This window comes from Magnolia sinica, chromosome 12 (genome assembly GCF_029962835.1).
Source record: "Magnolia sinica isolate HGM2019 chromosome 12, MsV1, whole genome shotgun sequence".
NCBI lineage: Eukaryota > Viridiplantae > Streptophyta > Magnoliopsida > Magnoliales > Magnoliaceae > Magnolia > Magnolia sinica.
This window is the reverse complement of record NC_080584.1, coordinates 6,679,786-6,699,037: the sequence shown is the minus strand read 5'-3', so window position 1 is coordinate 6,699,037 and position 19,252 is coordinate 6,679,786. Positions and strand designations below refer to the sequence as shown.

General features: G+C 40.6%; 2 protein-coding genes across 5 annotated transcripts in view; one reads left to right on the top strand and one right to left on the bottom strand.

Annotated features, from left to right (window-relative positions):
• Window positions 1-1,110: 1,110 nt before the first annotated feature.
• On the bottom strand, window positions 1,111-1,623 carry LOC131221959 (stigma-specific STIG1-like protein 1). Its single transcript, XM_058217258.1, has one exon. The coding sequence runs from the start codon at window positions 1,621-1,623 to the stop codon at window positions 1,111-1,113; it is 513 nt and encodes a 170-aa protein (XP_058073241.1).
• Window positions 1,624-2,010: 387 nt separating this feature from the next.
• Window positions 2,011-19,252, top strand: part of LOC131220848 (uncharacterized) — a 68,676-nt gene continuing 51,434 nt past the window's right edge. Inside the window, exons 1-4 of one of the 4 annotated variants that reach the window (XM_058215693.1) lie at window positions 12,534-13,074; window positions 13,153-13,299; window positions 13,705-13,742; window positions 14,847-15,409. In XM_058215693.1, the coding sequence (XP_058071676.1) occupies window positions 13,255-13,299; window positions 13,705-13,742; window positions 14,847-15,204 (441 nt within the window). In that variant the 5' untranslated portion in view covers window positions 12,534-13,074; window positions 13,153-13,254 and the 3' untranslated portion in view covers window positions 15,205-15,409. Of the gene's footprint in view, window positions 2,398-12,533; window positions 13,300-13,704; window positions 15,410-19,252 lie in introns of those variants that run through there. The other 3 variants (XM_058215695.1, XM_058215694.1, XR_009158864.1) reach the window with 3 other exon arrangements.

Below are 19,252 nucleotides of genomic sequence, written 5' to 3'. Positions count from 1 at the left end.
AGGGCCTGTTTGATTTTTGAAGGAAATGGTAATTACCGGGTAAATAAGTAATAATTACTTACCAGGGAATCGTTTCCGGCGCCTGCATGGATGGCTGAGCTTTTTGGCATTGAAATCGAGAATGGCTGCCAAAAGAATATGGGGCCCACTATGATGTAAGTAATGTATCAACACCGTTCATCCTATACATACAACCTCATTTAGGCCATGAACCCAAAAATGAGGTAGATCCAAAGCTCCAATGGACCACACCACAGGAAACAATGGAAATTGAATGCTTGCCATATAAAAATTTATGTGGCCCTTAGAAGTTTTGTATGAAGCTGATATTTGTGTTTACCCCTTATTAATGTTTTTATGACCTAATGAGCAGGTTAGATGACAAATAAACATTAATGTGGGCCCAATAAACAAAATAACTTTTAATGGCGGACATTTAAGGTCATTGTTTCCTGTGATATGGGCCACTTGAGCATTGCATTTGTCTCAATTTTGGACTTGGGCCTAAAATCTTCTGATAAAATAGATGAATGGTGTGGATATGTCATGCACGTCATGGTGGGATCCACAAATGCAAGTTAGCTTTTTCGGACCAATTTTGGAGATAGAAATGCATTTGAAATTTTAAACAAGGGGAAAAGGAATAATGACCTTTTTCAAGGGTATTTTCCTATTCCCTCGAAATCAAACTGGCCTAAGAGAATGCAATAACCAAGATGAATATAGCACATGTAAACAAGGTAGCAAGTACAAACTAGAGGCTTGCAGCCCAACATGCATCTTTATTGTTACATCCGGTACATATATGCCAAATTGGTCCAAGACGTCTATAAGGCGGGCCATGCCGTGAAGGTAACCTGGACCAAATCAGGCCAGTTCCCACGCCAGGTGGCTTACAGAACAAAGTTTTTAAAAGCTTGCCGGTGGTCCACATTCAACGGATTTGTGTGGCCCGTCCGAAGCGTGAGCCAGCCCATATTTCCAATACACGTGCTAGATAGCTCATGCACGAGCTTGTGAGAGGTCTAATAAGCCTCATATAAACTAATATGACGGTGGGTACTAGAAGCTAGAGAGAGGAGGGAGGAAGGAGGGAGGAAGGGGAGAGAGTCAAGCCATTGGAGGAGGGAAGGGCTTTGGAGGCTTTGGAGGGAAAGGAAAGTGTGGCGGGTATGGCTTCGGAGGCTTCGGAAGCTTTGGAGGGAAAGGGAATGGAAATGGAGGGAGTGGCTGAGCGTAGCCGCACATGCCATAGAAGCAAAGACTCCCCAGTTGGCATCGTTTCCAGCACTGGCCACAGTGGAAGGGATTTATATTGGTGTCGATGCAAAGCCCATTGCAGCATTGCCAAGTGAAAGGGCACCTAATGCCGCATAGACCGCAGTTGTTGATATCGGAGCTCACCTCGACGCACCGGTTCTTACAGCACATCCTCTTTACGAAGGGTGCTGGTGGGAACTGATTCACCCCACCTTTTTCTCCTCGGTTACAAATCCATGGCTGCTTCCAGCACCCGGTAACAGCTCGTGGGTCCGACACCTTCTTCAGCCATGCAGATGATGATGGTGTGCCAGCAACTGGACTTGGATTTGAGATGATTAGTACTATTAGTGATAGTAGCATCAAAATACTACTAGTAGTAGCAGTACGAGCGTTGAAAGAACATGACATTCTCTCTCTCTCTCTCTCTCTCTCTCCTGGTTGTGAGTGTGAGAAGAGAAGGGTGAGAGGCACATGAGAAGAGTGACAGAAGTGGTGGTTGTATTATGTAAGGAGAAGATGTCCGTTATTTTCCTATTCTACGCAGAAGGTTGCGGAGTAAAGGGCGAGAAATCATGTTTTTCTTCCATTGCAAAGGTTGCTTCGGACGCGAATCGCGTGTAACATCAGCTGTGGTGCAATCACGATCGACGTGAGGGCTGGCCTCCTTTTTCTTTCTACTTTACTAGCTTTTTAGACTTATTTTCTTGAGTCCGGATCCTCTGTTTCCGGGAGGCAGAGAGTCTCTGCCTCCCGCAACCTCATTGGTCCACCTGTACAGACTGCCACGTAGGAGTTTTTATTTAAAAATAAAAAATAAAATTTCCATCTTCAGAGCTTCCTAACGGCAACGGCAGCCACTAACGGTGCTTTCCATTTTCGTTCTCCAGAGATTTTTACAAGACATTTCTTCTCCCGTCTGTGATTCTAATTTCAAATTCTTTCATTCGATCAAAGCTACCGCCGGAAGAAAAATCCCCCTTTTTCTTTTTACGATCGGAGGCCCCTCCTTCCCCAATCTCTCTCGCCCATTTTTCATCGTTCGATTCAGGACAGGCTGCCCCGCCGATAGCCGATGTCAGCCCATTGAAGTCTATTTCGTCCATTCATCCATCGAAGATTCACTCCATCTCACCGGTATTTATTTATTTTATATATTTTTTCGTCCATTTAATATCCTTTGTTTTTTTGTTTTTTGTTTTCAAGGCCATAGCCATTGAAGAATTGGTTGTCTACATCTGAATTGGTTGTTGAAAAAATGGACTTCTATCTTTATTTGACCCCAATACGAGAGAGGGCATTCTAGTTTTGAATGCTGTTGTTGCTTGAAAGAAAATTGTTAGACATCAATCTGTTCATGATAATCTGCAAGCACCACACCAACATTGTCATGGAAAATTCCTAATGCTTCAAAACAGTAACAAGAAGGATGTGTGAAGTTGCATTTTTTAACGTCTACTTTATATGTTTTATTACACTACTTAGTTAACATCTGAGTTTTATTCCTGAATTGTCTAGTTGAATTTGTCAGGACTTAAACTTCATACATTCAAAGTTTAACTGAGTAGTAGATCATGTTGGTACATTAGAAGGAATCCATGTGAAGATATTGTTCTTGTTTGTTTAGGAGTCTTTCATAAACTAGTGTTCTTACACACCGAGCCTATTGAAGTTCCCACAGGCATATTGTGTGCGGCTTGATTCCAAACTAGTGTGTTTTGTTGACATTGAATGCCTAAAGAAAGAGAGAGAAGCTCTTAGATTTGCTTCCTACTCTACTATGTAGAGAGAAGCTCTACTGCCCACTGTTGTTTGTGTGTTTGGGAGTTGATTTTGTTTGTCAGGAGTCCTAAAGGTGGGGAGATGAAGAGTGGTTGCAACTGGTTTGGCAGGGCCTGCTTGAAATTATACAATCTGTTGTTTTTTCATGGAGCCCACCCAAATGGTTGTACATCCTTTGTTTTTCACACACACACACACACACCCATCTAAATTTGTGAATGAGATCAACACTATTAAAGACAGATTTCAGAATCAGCAGAGGTAACCAACACTTCAGATGGGTTCACTGGGAAAACTATTCAAACATGAATTAGATGGCGTACATAAAAATACGAAGAATTTTACATTCTAGAAAAATGAGAATCAGTCATGAAGGGGGTAAAAATCTACAGTGAGAATGGAACCATCCCAAAGAAATAACAAACTTCTTATCAATTCTATCATCCAATGTTGATATGACAATAGCATTCTACTAATTAGAGTACTCAATAATGCAATTCCAACCATTTATAAAATATACACAAAGAAAATGCTTCTGATATGCGCAAAAGATGTTTCAAAGGTGAGAAACAACCCATCTCAAATTTAACAAATAAAATAAAATAATAATAATAATAACAACAAAACATATAATATTCAATCGCTCATTCCTGAAGCAAGAATATAGTTTTCCTAGCTACAATTCACCTAGATGAATTAACCAATGAAGAATAAAAATACCAGAATATTCTGATATTCCACCATGTACTTCCATTCCAAGCACAAATTTCATGAAAGAAGCAAATACCCACCTAAAATATAGAAATAAGTAAATTCCAAAATCATACCATTAACTAGCCTTACAACACCCACATAGCCATCTAAGAAGAAAAAACTGGCTACAATAACACTATCTACAACAGCATGAGCACGAGATTCATGAAAAACTAATAACCACCTAAAATAAATAACAAAAAGAGTAAAGCACCCATAGTTTAATCATCTAATTTTTGAACAAGTCATTTACGGAAAAAATGCATATCATCCACAAAAACTACAAATTTAAGGAAAAAGTAACATCGACCTAAAACAAATAACGAGAAGAACAAATGTGCCCAAAATTTGTAATCTACTGTATGAACAAGCAAACATTTGTGATAGTAGGAGATGAAAATCAATGTCATTTAGATAATAAATTTATCTTAGAACATTCATATGTCACGAGGGTTGTTGTCCTTCTTTTCTAATTATTGAACTACTACTACAACCTGCCACAGGATGTTGGAATGCCGCGTAATTTGTATTATTCTGCATATTAATCATTCCATGAATCCAACATGAAGATTTGTAGTATTCTGCATATTAATCATATGCCACTATGGTAAGATCATTAGGAAGGGTAAGTAGGAAATACCCAACGTGAAGATTGAAGATTTGTTATATTTTATCTTTGGACAGCTAAACATGGTGTCATTATCATTGATTCAGGGTCAACTTTCTCATGATTTCCCTGCAGAGGTTGGGCGATTGGCTGCATAACTGACATCGACCCTCCTTTGCCCAGGCTGGAGAGCTAATAGTGAGGCACATTTTGTTTTGGGGGGATTTATTCTAAAATGCCAATTAAAATTGAAGCGTTCTCTTCATGGCATATTTGTGCATATGGGCCAGTTGTGGATTTTCCTATAGAATTTTGATTGTTAGAATCTAGCAATAGGTGCTGCAATTCACTTTGGTCATTTGGATTTATGGTTGATTGTGAGCTGGATTTTATATCTAATTGCTGGAAATCCAATTTTGGTGGCTGAAAATTGTGTTTGCACTGTTGGAAACTAATCATAGTTGCTGGAATTGAAATCTATGTACAGATTTTATTGGAAAATTACCGCAATTGCTAATATTTGGGCAGTTGGAATTGTTGGGGACATATCCTTAGATGACTCTATGTTCGAAGATCAAAATCAATCAAGAAGTTAGTTAAATTCCTACATAAACTGCATCACCAACCAGTTGCCCTAAGTAATCAGCAACATTAACATAACTTTGAGTAGGATTAATATCTAGCTAGGTATATCCAATGCAAAAAATTACAAAGGTGCATTATTTTGGTTAGATTTCTTTGCTTAAATAATATATAAAATACCTGTGACATGGGGTGAATCTTCGATGGATGAATGGACGAAATAGACTTCAATGGGCCGAAATAGACCGTCCATTTGACCTTTTGAAACAAATGGACGGTCCAGATCATCCTGTTGGTGGCCCACACTGAGATGACGGACGGACCGCTCGTTCGTCTGTTGTAAACAGAGTCAGACTCTGTTGCGGGCGGAACTTGCTGTCAAACGCAAGTTGGACTTTTCCCTTTGTACGCACGGTGGGTCCCATCTTGATGCATGTGAGAACTCTGATCCGTCCATCCTCTTTTTCATTTAAATTAAGGGGTTGATACCGAAATTGAGGTATATCCAGAGATCAGGTGGGCCCAAAATCGATGGTTTATGGGCTGATCTACTGTTGAGCCACTTCCATAGTGATCCGAGGGCTGAAATTTGATATGTACGGTTAATTTATGGCCCTCAGGCCATGTATGAAGTTTGAGCCAATCAGATGGCGGGAACTATGTGATCTTGCATTCTTCACCAATTTTGGGCCTCTTTCATGTGAATGGCTTGATTTCCTCGGATCCCTGCCATGTAAATTCTTCATTCTTGGTTCTCTAGAGTGCGTCCCTTGCTCTGGTAACTTCAGAGTATCAAATCCACGCTTTTAGTACTATTTTTCAGTCCACGCTCCTGATTACATCCTGCAATAAAAACACAATTAAAATATGACATTAAGCATTATCATGTACGAAAAATCAGGCAATAACTGGGGTCTGATATGTAATATTTGACCCTCAACACCTGTCGTGAATCGAATGATGAAAAATGGGCGAAAGAGATTGAGAGAGATTGGGGAAGGAGGGGCCTCCGATCATCAAAAGAAAAGGAAAAAGGGGATTTTTCTTCCGGCGGGGGCTTTGATCGAATCAAGAAGGAATTTGAAATTGGAATCCACAGACGAGAAGAGATTGAGAGAGATTAGGGAAGGAGGGGCCCCAACAGTGGAATTTCAGTCTTTTTTTTTTTCTTTTTTCTTTTTTCTTTTCGCCAGCTGAGTTTTTGCCGAGTAGTTTTTTTTATATTGAGCTTTTGAATGAAGAAGCTACAAAGCTGATTTTTTTTGCTTCAGTTCTCGTGAAAATGGTGGTTCTGGGGTGAGAATTTCAGGTGGGAGGTTTTCTTGTTGTGTTGCAGTTGTTTCTCATATGGGCTTTTACTTTTGTGTTTATGTTGGTTGTGTATGGAATTTAATGTGGAAATCGCTGGCTTTTGGGCTATGGTGGTTTTGGTATATTATCTTTGACAGTGAGAAGAGAGTCGAAAGGTTTTTGGAGTGAAGAGAGGATGGAAGCCTTGGAAGCCTTCTCCTTCAAGCGTAAGGAGATATTTCCTGTTTTGAGAAATGAGTTTTCTGGTTTTGGTATGGATATAGAGCTCCAATGCAAGCCTTCTCCTTCAAGCGTAAACTACAAAAGCCTTCCCCCTGCCCCCACTGTTTGCTAGGTTATCTTAGCACAACTTTAACAATGAATAATATATGCTTATTTGGATTGGCTTGAAATGAGAGGGAGTTTGTTCTTTCCTCAATTCCTTTGTTCTTTTGAGGTTACTATGAGAGTTTGACAGCCAATTCTATGGAGAAAGTCATTCGCTAGACATGGAGATTCTGTTCACAGGCCACAAGGTTCCATTTAACAACTAGCTCTGATGTGTATGTGCACCAGTTGGGTACTCAAAAAGAAATTGGGAACTCTACCCAATACTGGCACATCCATAAGCTGGAGCTTTTTCGGACCAATTTTCGAGATGGAAATGCATTTGAAATTTTAAACAAGGGGAAAAGAAATAATGACCTTTTTCAAAGGTATTTCCCTGTTCCCACAAAATCGAAGTGGCCTAAGAGAATGCAATAACCAAGATGAATATAGCGCATGTAAACAAGTTAGCTAGTACAACCTGAGGCTTGCAGCCCAACATGCATCTTTATTGTTACATCCGGTACATATATGCCAAATTGGTCCAAGACGTCTATAAGGTGGGCCATGCCGTGAAGGTAACCTGGACCAAATCAGGCCGGTTCCCACGCCAGGTGGCTTACAGAACAAAGTTTTGAAAAGCTTGCCGGTGGTCCCCATTCAACGGGTTTGTGTGGCCCGTCCGAAGAGTGAGCCAGCCCGTATTTCCAATACACGTGCTAGATAGCTCATGCACGAGCTTGTGAGAGGTCTAATAAGCCTCATATAAACTAATATGACAGTGGGTACTAGAAGCTAGAGAGAGGAGGGAGGGAGGAAGGAGGAAGGGGAGAGAGTCAAGCCATTGGGGGAGGGAAGGGCTTTGGAGGCTTTGGAGGGAAGGGAAAGTGTGGCGGGTATGGCTTCGGAGGCTTCGGAAGCTTTGGAGGGAAAGGGAATGGAAATGGAGGGAGTGGCTGAGCGTAGCCGCACATGCCATAGAAGCAAAGACTCCCCAGTTGGCATCGTTTCCAGCACTGGCCACAGTGGAAGGGATTTATATTGGTGTCGATGCAAAGCCCATTGCAGCATTGCCAAGTGAAAGGGCACCTAATGCCGCATAGACCGCAATTGTTGATATCGGAGCTCACCTCGACGCACCGGTTCTTACAGCACATCCTCTTTACGAAGGGTGCTGGTGGGAACTGATTCACCTCACCTTTTACTCCTCGGTTACAAATCCACGGCTGCTTCCAGCACCCGGTAACAGCTCGTGGGTCCGACACCTTCTTCAGCCATGCAGATGATGATGGTGTGCCAGCAACTGGACTTGGATTTGAGATGATTAGTAGTATTAGTGATAGTAGCATCAAAATACTACTAGTAGTAGCAGTACGAGCGTTGAAAGAACATGGCATTTTCTCTCTCCCTCTCTCTCTCTCTCTCTCTCTCTCTCTCCTGGTTGTGATTGTGAGAAGAGAAGGGTGAGAGGCACATGAGAAGAGTGACAGAAGTGGTGGTTGTATTATGTAAGGAGAAGATGTCCGTTATTTTCCTATTCTACGCAGAAGGTTGCGGAGTAAAGGGCGAGAAATCATGTTTTTCTTCCATTGCAAAGGTTGCTTCGGACGGGAATCGCGTGTAACATCAGCTGTGGTGCAATCACGATCGACGTGAGGGCTGGCCTCCTTTTTTTTTCTACTTTATTAGCCTTTTAGGCTTATTTTCTTGAGTCCGGATCCTCTGTTTCCGGGAGGCAGAGAGTCTCTGCCTCCCGCAACCTCATTGGTCCACCTGTACAGACTGCCACGTAGGAGTTTTTATTTAAAAATAAAAAATAAAATTTCCGTCTTCAGAGCTTCCTAGCGGCAATGGCAGCCACTAACGGTGCTTTCCATTTTCGTTCTCCAGAGATTTTTACAAGACATTTCTTCTCCCGTCTGTGATTCTAATTTCAAATTCTTTCATTCGATCAAAGCTACTGCCGGAAGAAAAATCCCCCTTTTTCTTTTTACGATCGGAGGCCCCTCCTTCCCCAATCTCTCTCGCCCATTTTTCATTGTTCGCCGATAGCCGATGTCAGCCCATTGAAGTCTATTTCGTCCATTCATCCATCGAAGATTCACTCCATCTCACCGATATTTATTTATTTTATATATTTTTTCGTCCATTCAATATCCTTTGTTTTTTTGTTTTTTTTTTCAAGGCGATAGCCATTGAAGAATTGGTTGTCTACATGTGAATTGGTTGTTGAAAAAATGTACTTCTATCTTTATTTGACCCCAATACGAGAGAGGGCATTCTAGTTTTGAATGCTGTTGTTGCTTAAAAGAAAATTGTTAGACATCAATCTGTTCATGATAATCTGCAAGCACCACACCAACATTGTCATGGAAAATTCCTCCTGCTTCAAAACATTAACAAGAAGGATGTGTGAAGTTGCATTTTTAACGTCTACTTTATATGTTTTATTACACTACTCAGTTAACATCTGAATTTTATTGCTGAATTGTCTAGTTGAATTTGTCAGGACTTAAACTTCATACATTCAAAGTTTAACTGGGTAGTAGATCATGTTGGTACATTAGAAGGAATCCATGTGAAGATATTGTTCTTGTTTGTTTAGGAGTCTTTCATAAACTAGTGTTCTTACATATCGAGCCTATTGAAGTTCCCACAGGCATATTGTGTGCGGCTTGATTCCAAACTAGTGTGTTTTGTTGACATTGAATGCCTAAAGAAAGAGAGAGAAGCTCTTAGATTTGCTTCCTACTCTGCTATGTATAGAGAAGTTCTACTGCCCACTGTTGTTTGTGTGTTTGGGAGTTGATTTTGTTTGTTAGGAGTCCTAAAGGTGGGGAGATGAAGAGTGGTTGCAACTGCTTTGGCAGGGCCTGCTTGAAATTATACAATCTGTTGTTTTTTCATGGAGCCCACCCAAATGGTTGTACATCCTTTGTTTTTCACACACACACACACCCATCTAAATTTGTGAATGAGATCAACACCATTAAAGACAGATTTCGAATCAGCAGAGGTAACCAACATTTTAGATGGGTTCACTGGGAAAACTATTCAAACATGAATTAGATGGCGTACATAAAAATACGAAGAATTTTACATTCTAGAAAAATGAGAATCAGTCATGAAGGGAGTAAAAATCTACAGTGAGAATGGAACCATCCCAAAGAAATAACAAACTTCTTATCAATGCCATCATCCAATGTTGATATGACAATAGCATTCTACTAATTAGAGTACTCAATAATGCAATTCCAACCATTTATAAAATATACACAAAGAAAATGCTTCTGATATGCGCAAAAGATGTTTCAAAGGTGGGAAACAACCCATCTCAAATTTAACAAATAAAATAAAATAATAATAACAACAACAAAACATATAATATTCAATCGCTCATTCCTGAAGCAAGAATATAGTTTTCCTAGCTACAATTCACCTAGATAAATTAACCAATGAAGAATAAAAATGCCAGAATATTCTGATATTCCACCATGTACTTCCATTCCAAGCACAAATTTCATGAAAGAAGCAAATACCCACCTAAAATATAGAAATAAGTAAATTCCAAAATCATACCATTAACTAGCCTTACAACACCCACATAGCCATCTAAGAAGAAAAAACCAGCTACAATAACACTATCTACAACAGCATGAGCACGAGATTCATGAAAAACTAATAACCACCTAAAATAAATAACAAAAGGAGTAAAGCACCCATAGTTTAATCATCTAATTTTTGAACAAGTCATTTACGGAAAAAATGCATACCATCCACAAAAACTACAAATTTAAGGACGAAGTAACAGCCACCTAAAACAAATAACGAGAAGAACAAATGTGCCTAAAATTTGTAATCTGCTGTATGTACAAGCAAACATTTGTGATAGTAGGAGTAGAAAATCAATGTAATTTATATAATAAATTTGTCTTAGAACATTCATATGTCACGAGGGTTGTTGTCCTTCTTTTCCAATTATTGAACTACTACTACAACCTGCCACAGGATGTTGGAATGCTGCGTAATTTGTAGTATTCTGCATATTAATCATTCCATGAATCCAACATGAAGATTTGTAGTATTCTGCATATTAATCATATGCCACTATGGTAAGATCATTAGGAAGGGTAAGTAGGAAATACCCAACATGAAGATTGAAGATTTGTTATGTTTTATCTTTGGACAGCTAAACATGGTGTCATTATCATTGATTCAGGGTCAATTTTCTCATGATTGCCTGGCAGAGGTTGGGCGATTGGCTGCATAACTGACATCGACCCTCCTTTGCCCAGGCTGGAGAGCTAACAGTGAGGCACATTTTGTTTTGGGGGGATTTATTCTAAAATGCCAATTAAAATTGAAGCGTTCTCTTCATGGCATATTTGTGCATATGGGCCAGTTGTGGATTTTCCTATAGAATTTTGATTGTTAGAATCTAGCAATAGGTGCTGCAATTCACTCCGGTCATTTGGATTTATGGTTGATTGTGAGCTGGATTTTATATCTAATTGCTGGAAATCCAATTTTGGTGGCTGAAAATTGTGTTTGCACTGTTGGAAACTAATCATAGTTGCTGGAATTGAAATTTATGTACAGATTTTATTGGAAAATTACCGCAATTGCTAATATTTGGGTAGTTGGAATTCTTGGGGACATATCCTAAGATGACTCTGTGTTCGAAGATCAAAATCAATCAAGAAGTTAGTTAAATTCCTACATAAACTGCATCACCCACCACCACCAGTTGCCCCAAGTAATCAGCAACATCAACATAACTTTGAGTAGGATTAATATCTAGCTAGGTATATCCAATGCAAAAAATTACAAAGGTGCATTATTTTGGTCAAATTTCTTTACTCCAATAATATATAAAATACCTGTGAGATGGGGTGAATCTTCGATGGATGAATGGACGAAATAGACTTCAATGGGCCGAAATCGACTATCGGCGGGCAACCTGTCGTGAATCGAACGATGAAAAATGGGCGAAAGAGATTGAGAGAGATTGGGGAAGGAGGGGCCTTCGATTGTCAAAAGAAAAAGAAAAAAGGGGATTGTTCTTCCGGCGGGAGCTTTGATCGAATCGATCTGTAAAAGGAAGGAATTTGAAATTAGAATCCATAGACAGGAGAAGAAATCTCTTGTAAAAATCTCCAGAGAACGAAAAATGGAAGGCACCGTTAGTGGCTGCCATTGCCATTAGGAAGCTCTGAAGACGGAAATTTTATTTTTTATTTTTAAATAAATACTGCCTACGTGGCAGTCTGTACAGGTGGACCAATGAGGTTGCGGGAGGCAGAGACTCTCTGCCTCCCAGAAACAGGATCCGGACTCAAGAAGATAAGTCTAAAAAGCTAATAAAGTAGAAAGAAAAAGGAAGCCAGCCCTCACGTCGATCGTAATTGCACCACAACGGATGTTACACGTGATTCGCGTCCGAAGCAACCTTTGCAATGGAAGAAAAACATGATTTCTCGCCCTTTACTCTGCAACCTTCTGTGTAGAATAGGAAAATAACGGACATCTTCTCCTTACATAATACAACCACCACTTCTGTCACTCTTCTCATGTGCCTCTCACCCTTCTTTTCTCACAATCACAACCAGGAGAGAGAGAGAGAGAGAGAGAGAGAGAGAGAGAGAGAGAGAGAGAGAGAGAGAGTGCCATGTTCTTTCAACGCTCGTACTGCTACTACTAGTAGTATTTTGATGCTACTATCACTAATACTACTAATCATCTCAAGTCCAAGTCCAGCTGCTGGCACACCATCATCATCTGCATGGCTGAAGAAGGTGTCGGACCCACGAGCTGTTACCGGGTGCTGGAAGCAGCCGTGGATTTGTAACCGAGGAGTAAAAGGTGGGGTGAATCAGTTCCCACCAGCACCCTTCGTAAAGAGGATGTGCTGTAAGAACCGGTGTGTCGAGGTGAGCTCCAATATCAACAATTGCGGGCTATGCGGCATTAGGTGCCCTTTCACTTGGCAATGCTGCAATGGGCTTTGCATCGACACCAATATGAATCCCTTCCACTGTGGCCAGTGCTGGAAACAATGCCAACTGGGGAGTCTTTGCACCTCAATAAAATCAGCAAGCTCCCACAGGCATCTCTCGATTTTGCCCAGCCAATGGCATTATTGGAATCCCTTCAATAATGATCCTATTGAAGTTATGGCTGAGCGCTAATTTAATTTGCTTGCAGTAAAGCCACCGCTTAGAGTTGCCTATACCTAACAGACTGCTAAACAAAGAATCACCCAGGCAATTCCTGATCAGTCCCCAATTATAATACTTCAGTCAAGCTATTTTTCTTCCAAGCCATCATGACACCTGACATGTTCTAAATATTGTGAATGAAAGTTTGATAGCTTGGGCATTACACCAAGGTCTCTTGATATTCTTGCCAGAAGTTCTCCTGTTTGTAGGGATGTTGCCTTGTCATAATCCCAAGCAGGTCAGCAGTTAACTCAGGTGAGATATGGCCTCTGCATTGCCTTATATTCCTGCATTTCACATTTATATTGGTTCCTGAAAATGTGTTGATCTTAGGCATCGCCGTGCACGGTGCATCTATGCAACCAAAGCCCTCCACTTTTCTATGGCTTTCTCGGTTTGGAAGGATGAGTTCCGGCATTCAAGTGATTATCCACAATGCCCTCCCACATCTCATCCATTCCATCACTTTTGCCAATTGGGGTATGTGTGTATGATGTAAAATCTGTTCATTGATCACCTCACTTTGGATTTATGACATAACTGTGAACTGTTTGCTTCTTGCTTATATAGATAAAAACATTTATGGATCTACCCATTAACTTGGTTTTATTGGCATAGGATGACACACAAAATGTCCAAAGTGATTTAGCTGAAAAATACCCTTGAAATGATCAAATTGGCCCTCAAGCTGTTCACACAGTCAACATACGTATGTGGCCCACCAGATGCACTGCTTGGATATCCCACACACATTTGCTTCTGTACTAAGCAAAAATCTCATTTTAGATACAAAGCTAAGTGAGTGCGTATGAATGCGATTATTTAATAGAATATTTGAACTTGCTAAACTGGCTTCTTATTGTTGTTTTCCATTGCATTTTGCAGACAATTCCTGGAGCAACTGTATACTATGTCCAAAATATGTGAGATCTGTTCTAAATCTCTGTTTCTTGATTTCTCGCATGTGGTCCAAAATATGTTGTTAGTTTGAAACCTAAATGACTCATCTTCGATCTGAACAAAAGGATAATCTTCACTTTAAGTTTTCAATTGCCCCTTTTTCCTACATTGTGACCGTAGCTACTGCTGCAGTTTGCAAAACACCAAATGCAGTCTGCATGCAACAACATATGCCAACCTGGCAGCCATGGACCCATGGGACTGATGGATCCAAAACTAGGCTGGTATGCCCTGCAAATGAGTGTGGGAAAATCTTTTTCAACTAATCGGGTTTCCCACATGAATGGAAACAATGGACAGTAGAAAAACTTGATGACTTGACCAGTCTATTTTTGGGCCAACCTGATTGAGTTATCAAGATGTCACTACCCTGCTATGGCAGCGTAGATCTGATGATTCAATACAACTTGCTGTTGGAACTACACATGGCTACTATCTTAAAATTCCAACAGTTGTTTCAGATAATAGATGGTTGCCGTTCAAAAATTATCCGTTGATGTGAATAATTGATTCAGGACAGTCTGATCATCTAATGGGATAAAAGTGGTCCCATTGCTGGTCAATTGGCACAGAGACCATCAGATTGCAAATCAAACCCAAATCAGGCTCATCTGAGGGTCTTGTCAAACACCCAACACTCCAAATTGCATATCTAGACCTTGGCAAGGGCTCACAGATTAATCTGATGGAAGATCAATACCATATTAACGGTCCTGATAGATACCCAAGATGAGATAGACAGTCCTCAGTTTTTTTTTTTGTTCCTGCTAACTTTTTGGGCCTCTTTCTGGGTACCAAACAAGTGCTTAAATAAAATGAAATTGGTCCTGTTTGCAAGCCGATGAAGTTAGCTTTGAAAAGGGCTGGAGATCCGTTTGTAAATCTCCATCTCTTGATAAGCACTCTACACATAGCCACATGGGCCAACCTAGCAGCCATAGACATTCACGTGGGATCCAGGGCATTGATGGATCCAAAACTAGGCTGGTGTGCCCTGCAAATGAGTGTCCTAGATCTTGGTTATCAATCACCACATAACAACAATTACTTGTCCACACACCATCCAGCGAGAATGTGACAATCAGATCTCAGGCTATCGCCGTCAACCAGTCAACAGAGAAGAGAGGGGAAACCTTCGGCAAATTCTGCAGCGATTTCAAGGGATGGAAATGTGGTAGCCCAGAGGGGGGCTTTGCTGCTTTATATGGGGATCGATATGGACTTCATTCGGTATGGCTGTTTTTGCAGGATATATTTATGACCGAAAATTTAATTTTAGATAGTGTAACTCAGATTATGAGTGTACATACTATTTTATTAGCTGACCTCTATGCATGGCAAGGTGCTGCTGACAAAGGCCCTCTATATGGCATGGGTCCTGGTTCTTGGGGTGCATTTGGGAAGTCTGGCCTCGGGCGTCGCTGACATCCGTTGTTTTTTTTTCTCCTGCTTGTCCCTATGTCTCAATCTGTAAATTTTCTGTACATTATGTAACCTTTCATTCTCAGGATGCTTATAAATGGGGCTGGTTGTAAATGATTTACAGGTTGTGTTTGAATTCTAATTTAAGCCCGTAAAGGTCTTCTGATCTAGAAGATTCAGCCTAGCAGAATTTTTAATTGTTTTTTTTTTCTTTTACATTGTAAATGATTCCGGTAAAAGATACAGGGATGCCTCCTTTTAGCGGCACGTGTCCTACTGCCGATAGTTCTTATACCAGCAGTTTTTGGGACATTTATGGACGGTTTTTGACCGCCGGTAAAGCCCATTTTCCTTGCAGTGTCACCAAAATCAGGATTAGGCTTAATCACAATTTTGCAAGTAAATAGATTGATTTGAGTACTAGGGACCATAAACAAGACCTTCAACTGCAAGCTAGCCAGGATCAGACTTGCATTGAGGTCTTTAGAGATCATCTTGATATGTGAAGGTCATGACTATGCATTTGATCATTTGTGACTGTTAATCCAGTGGGCCATCACCTGGTAAAAATTGCAGTGAATCATTATCTTACAGTTAGATTGTTACAGTTTTGCCCATTAAATGTGGACTCCTTTTTATGTTTGAATGCTTGAAAAATTCTATCAACCCTCCATTTTTATTTGGCTAAACAGATGAGACATCTATGGTCAGTCGATTCATTGCCCACCAAATCAATGATTCAGCTCAAAATGAAGATATGCAATGTGCACAGTTAACATGTCTCAGACTGCTTTGTAGAATTCCTTGTTGCTAATCCATTTGCTAGCAATTCATCAGCTAACTTGCATAAACGGAAAACCCATCTGGGGGACATTTTCTATGGGCCCCACCAGTGGATGATGGCCCATTCAACAAAAGGGAGCTTTGGCAACTAAAAACTTCCAGGTGAGGTTTTAGTGCCTGGAGCAACCTGGGGGGCCATAATGTCAACGGTATGGATCTCTGGTTCGTGAGCCCCACTTGTTCAAAACAGGAAACCGCTATGTACTGTGGATCTTCTGGGTATAGCTCAAAAGCCGGAAGCTCAATTCAATTAGATGTCTAGCTAGGATGGGTTGACCCGAAGATTCAACTAGAGTCGACATTTAATTACTAATTAAATAAGAGTATTTAAATAATAGCACCTATTTAAATTGTATGAATATAAAATAAAAATGGGATTTTTATGGCAAAATGCCTCTAGGATTTGGATTTTACCAAATAGTACCTTTAGGAACCAAAATACTTAGAGAGTGCTTTTTTAGATGGAAAATTATAATGTGGGTGTTACCCTTACCGTGGGGCCCACCTTGATGATGTGTTGTATATCCACTGACGTCTATCCATTTTTCCATCCCATTTTAGGACAATGTCGCAAAAATTTAGCAAATCGAAATCTCAGGTGGACCACACCATAGGAAACAATGGTGACATGAACACCCACCATTAAAACCTTATCAGAGCCCTTTGTAAGACGAAGTGACGAGGTTGCTGGACAAAGTGACGGGGTTTAACGTGGTGGGTCCTTTAAATTTCAAGGGTGGATGTCTCTCATCTAAATATTTTATTTGTATGGGTCGCGACCATTGACTTTATTGGGGCCTAATGCAACCGGTAGATTGTTGAAAAAAGTGACGGGTTGTCGAACAAAGTGACCTGGTTCCACTAAATGAATTGACGAGGTTGTAGTACAAAGTGATGGGGTTTACTAGACAAAGTGACGGGGTTCACCAGACATAGTGATGAGGTTGCAATCCAATCTAACCATTAGATTGTTGAAAAAAGTGATGGGTTGCCGGACAAAGTGACCCGGTTCCACTAAATGAATTGACGATGTTACATTACAAAGTGACGGAGTTCACTAGACAAAGTGACCTGGTTCCACTAAATGAATTAACGAGGTTAAATTACAAAGTGACAGGGTTCACTAGACAAAGTGACCTGGTTCTACTAAATGAATTGACGAGGTTACATTACAAAGTGACGGGGTTCACTAGACAAAGTGACATGGTTGCAGTGCAAAGTGACGAGGTTGCAGTACAAGGTGACGGGGTTCACTAGACAGTGACGAGGTTGCAATCCAATCCAACCATTAGATTGTTGAAAAAAGTGACGGGTTGCCGGACAAAGTGACCTGGTTCCACTAAATGAATTGACAAGGTTAGATTACAAAGTGACGGGGTTCACTAGATAAAGTGACATGATTCCACTAAATGAATTGACGAGGTTAAATTACAAAGTGACGGGGTTCACTAGACAAAGTGACATGGTTGTAGTGCAAAGTGATGGGGTTCATTAGACAAAGTGACGAGGTTGCAATACAAGGTGACGGGATTCACTAGACACAGTGACGAGGTTGCAATCCAATCCAACCATTAGATTGTTGAAAAAAGTGACGGGTTGCCGAACAAAGTGAACTAGTTCCACTAAATGAATTTAATAGGATCCAACTATATTAGCAAGCCGCAGAGCATACATTTGAAATGATCAAGTGAAGGGTGCAAAGGATGCTTGATGCTATATGGATGCTTATGAAAAACGATGGTCAATCGACTAAGGTTTCTAGTAGACCTGCAACAATTATATTGGATGGTCTCAGAGCATACGCCCGCCAGTCAGATACAATGAAAACGATGGGATGTAATGTATATGTGAAAACGACAGGTAACTGGCTAAGGTTTCTGATGGGCAAGATCCAATTATATCAGTAAGCCAAACAGCATACGCTCGATAGTCATATGCATGAAAACGATATAATGCACTATGATGCTGATGCACTGATTTGATGAAACTGATAGAGGTTTGGATATTAGGATAAACAATAGTGTTGTAAGGCTATATTGAGTGACTCAGATTTGAACTTAGGTGGCTCAGGAGGCTTGGACTATGGGTAGGCTAGGCTAGACCAGGACTGAGCTCTCTCACTCTCACTCTCATTGGTGGAAGGATAGTTAAGCTAAGGCTAATGGGTGAGCTCTCTGAAATGAGAAGGCTCTCCGACGCTTGGTGTGTCTCCAGAAATGAGAAGGGATGCTTGAAATGAGAAGGGGAGGGGGCTATTTATAGTCTCCAACCCTGATTTTCTGGTAATTCTTGGTGATCCTACGGCCAAAATGTGGCTGAATCGCTGGGATTGAAGATTGCCACATGACATCATCTCATGGGTTAGATGACGTCGTAAAATGGTATTTTTGGGTAAGGAGATGGGCATGAGAGTAAATGCACATCAACTGCACACTTAAGGTTCGAAAAAGGAGCAACCCACATGCTTGAGGGATGTTGCTTGAAAGAGGGGGAGTGCCACATGGCCAACAGCAACCTGGTTGTCGTTGGTCCCCATTTAGACTCCTTGTTTTGGCATGTAGCCCTCTAAGCGTGTGAAGGCTCTGTTGTGAGGGTTAGTGATTTGAGGTTTCGACCATTTCTCCGATTGGGCTTGCATTCGGGCTTGGTTTTGGGCTTGACTATGTGAGTTGAATAGGTTATCGGCTTGGGTAGGCTCACCGAGTGAGTTAACTCCAGGCTCTAGGGTTTTTTGTTCCTGGGGCTTAGGGTTAGGCTGACTAGGTTGACTACGTTAGATGGCCTGAGTTTAGGGTTTCAGATTGAGTTTCTTAGAGTTTAGGCTTCTAGGGTTATGTTTTAGGATTGTGGTTTGGTTAAGATTGGGGTTGCTAAGGTTTAGCCTGTTAGGGTTAGGGTATAGGAATGGGGTTTAATTGTCCATCCCTCTATTCAAACTCTATAAGCTTATCAGCCTGAGGTAGGGTGTCTATAAATGCCTCTCTTTAGCAAATGTTGAAAATTCACTTGTGGGGTAATGGGTTTACCATAGTTGTATGTGCAGAAGTTTGGTGGAGCTAAAGAATGAAGGTTATGTCCTAGAGGAGGGCTGATCAGGAGATATTTAAATATGTCTTTTAAAAACTTAATTGCCTGACTTAAACTAATTAACAATTAAACTAAGCAAGGCAATTTAAAGCTTCCAAGCCATTAGAAGGTCCAATCACAT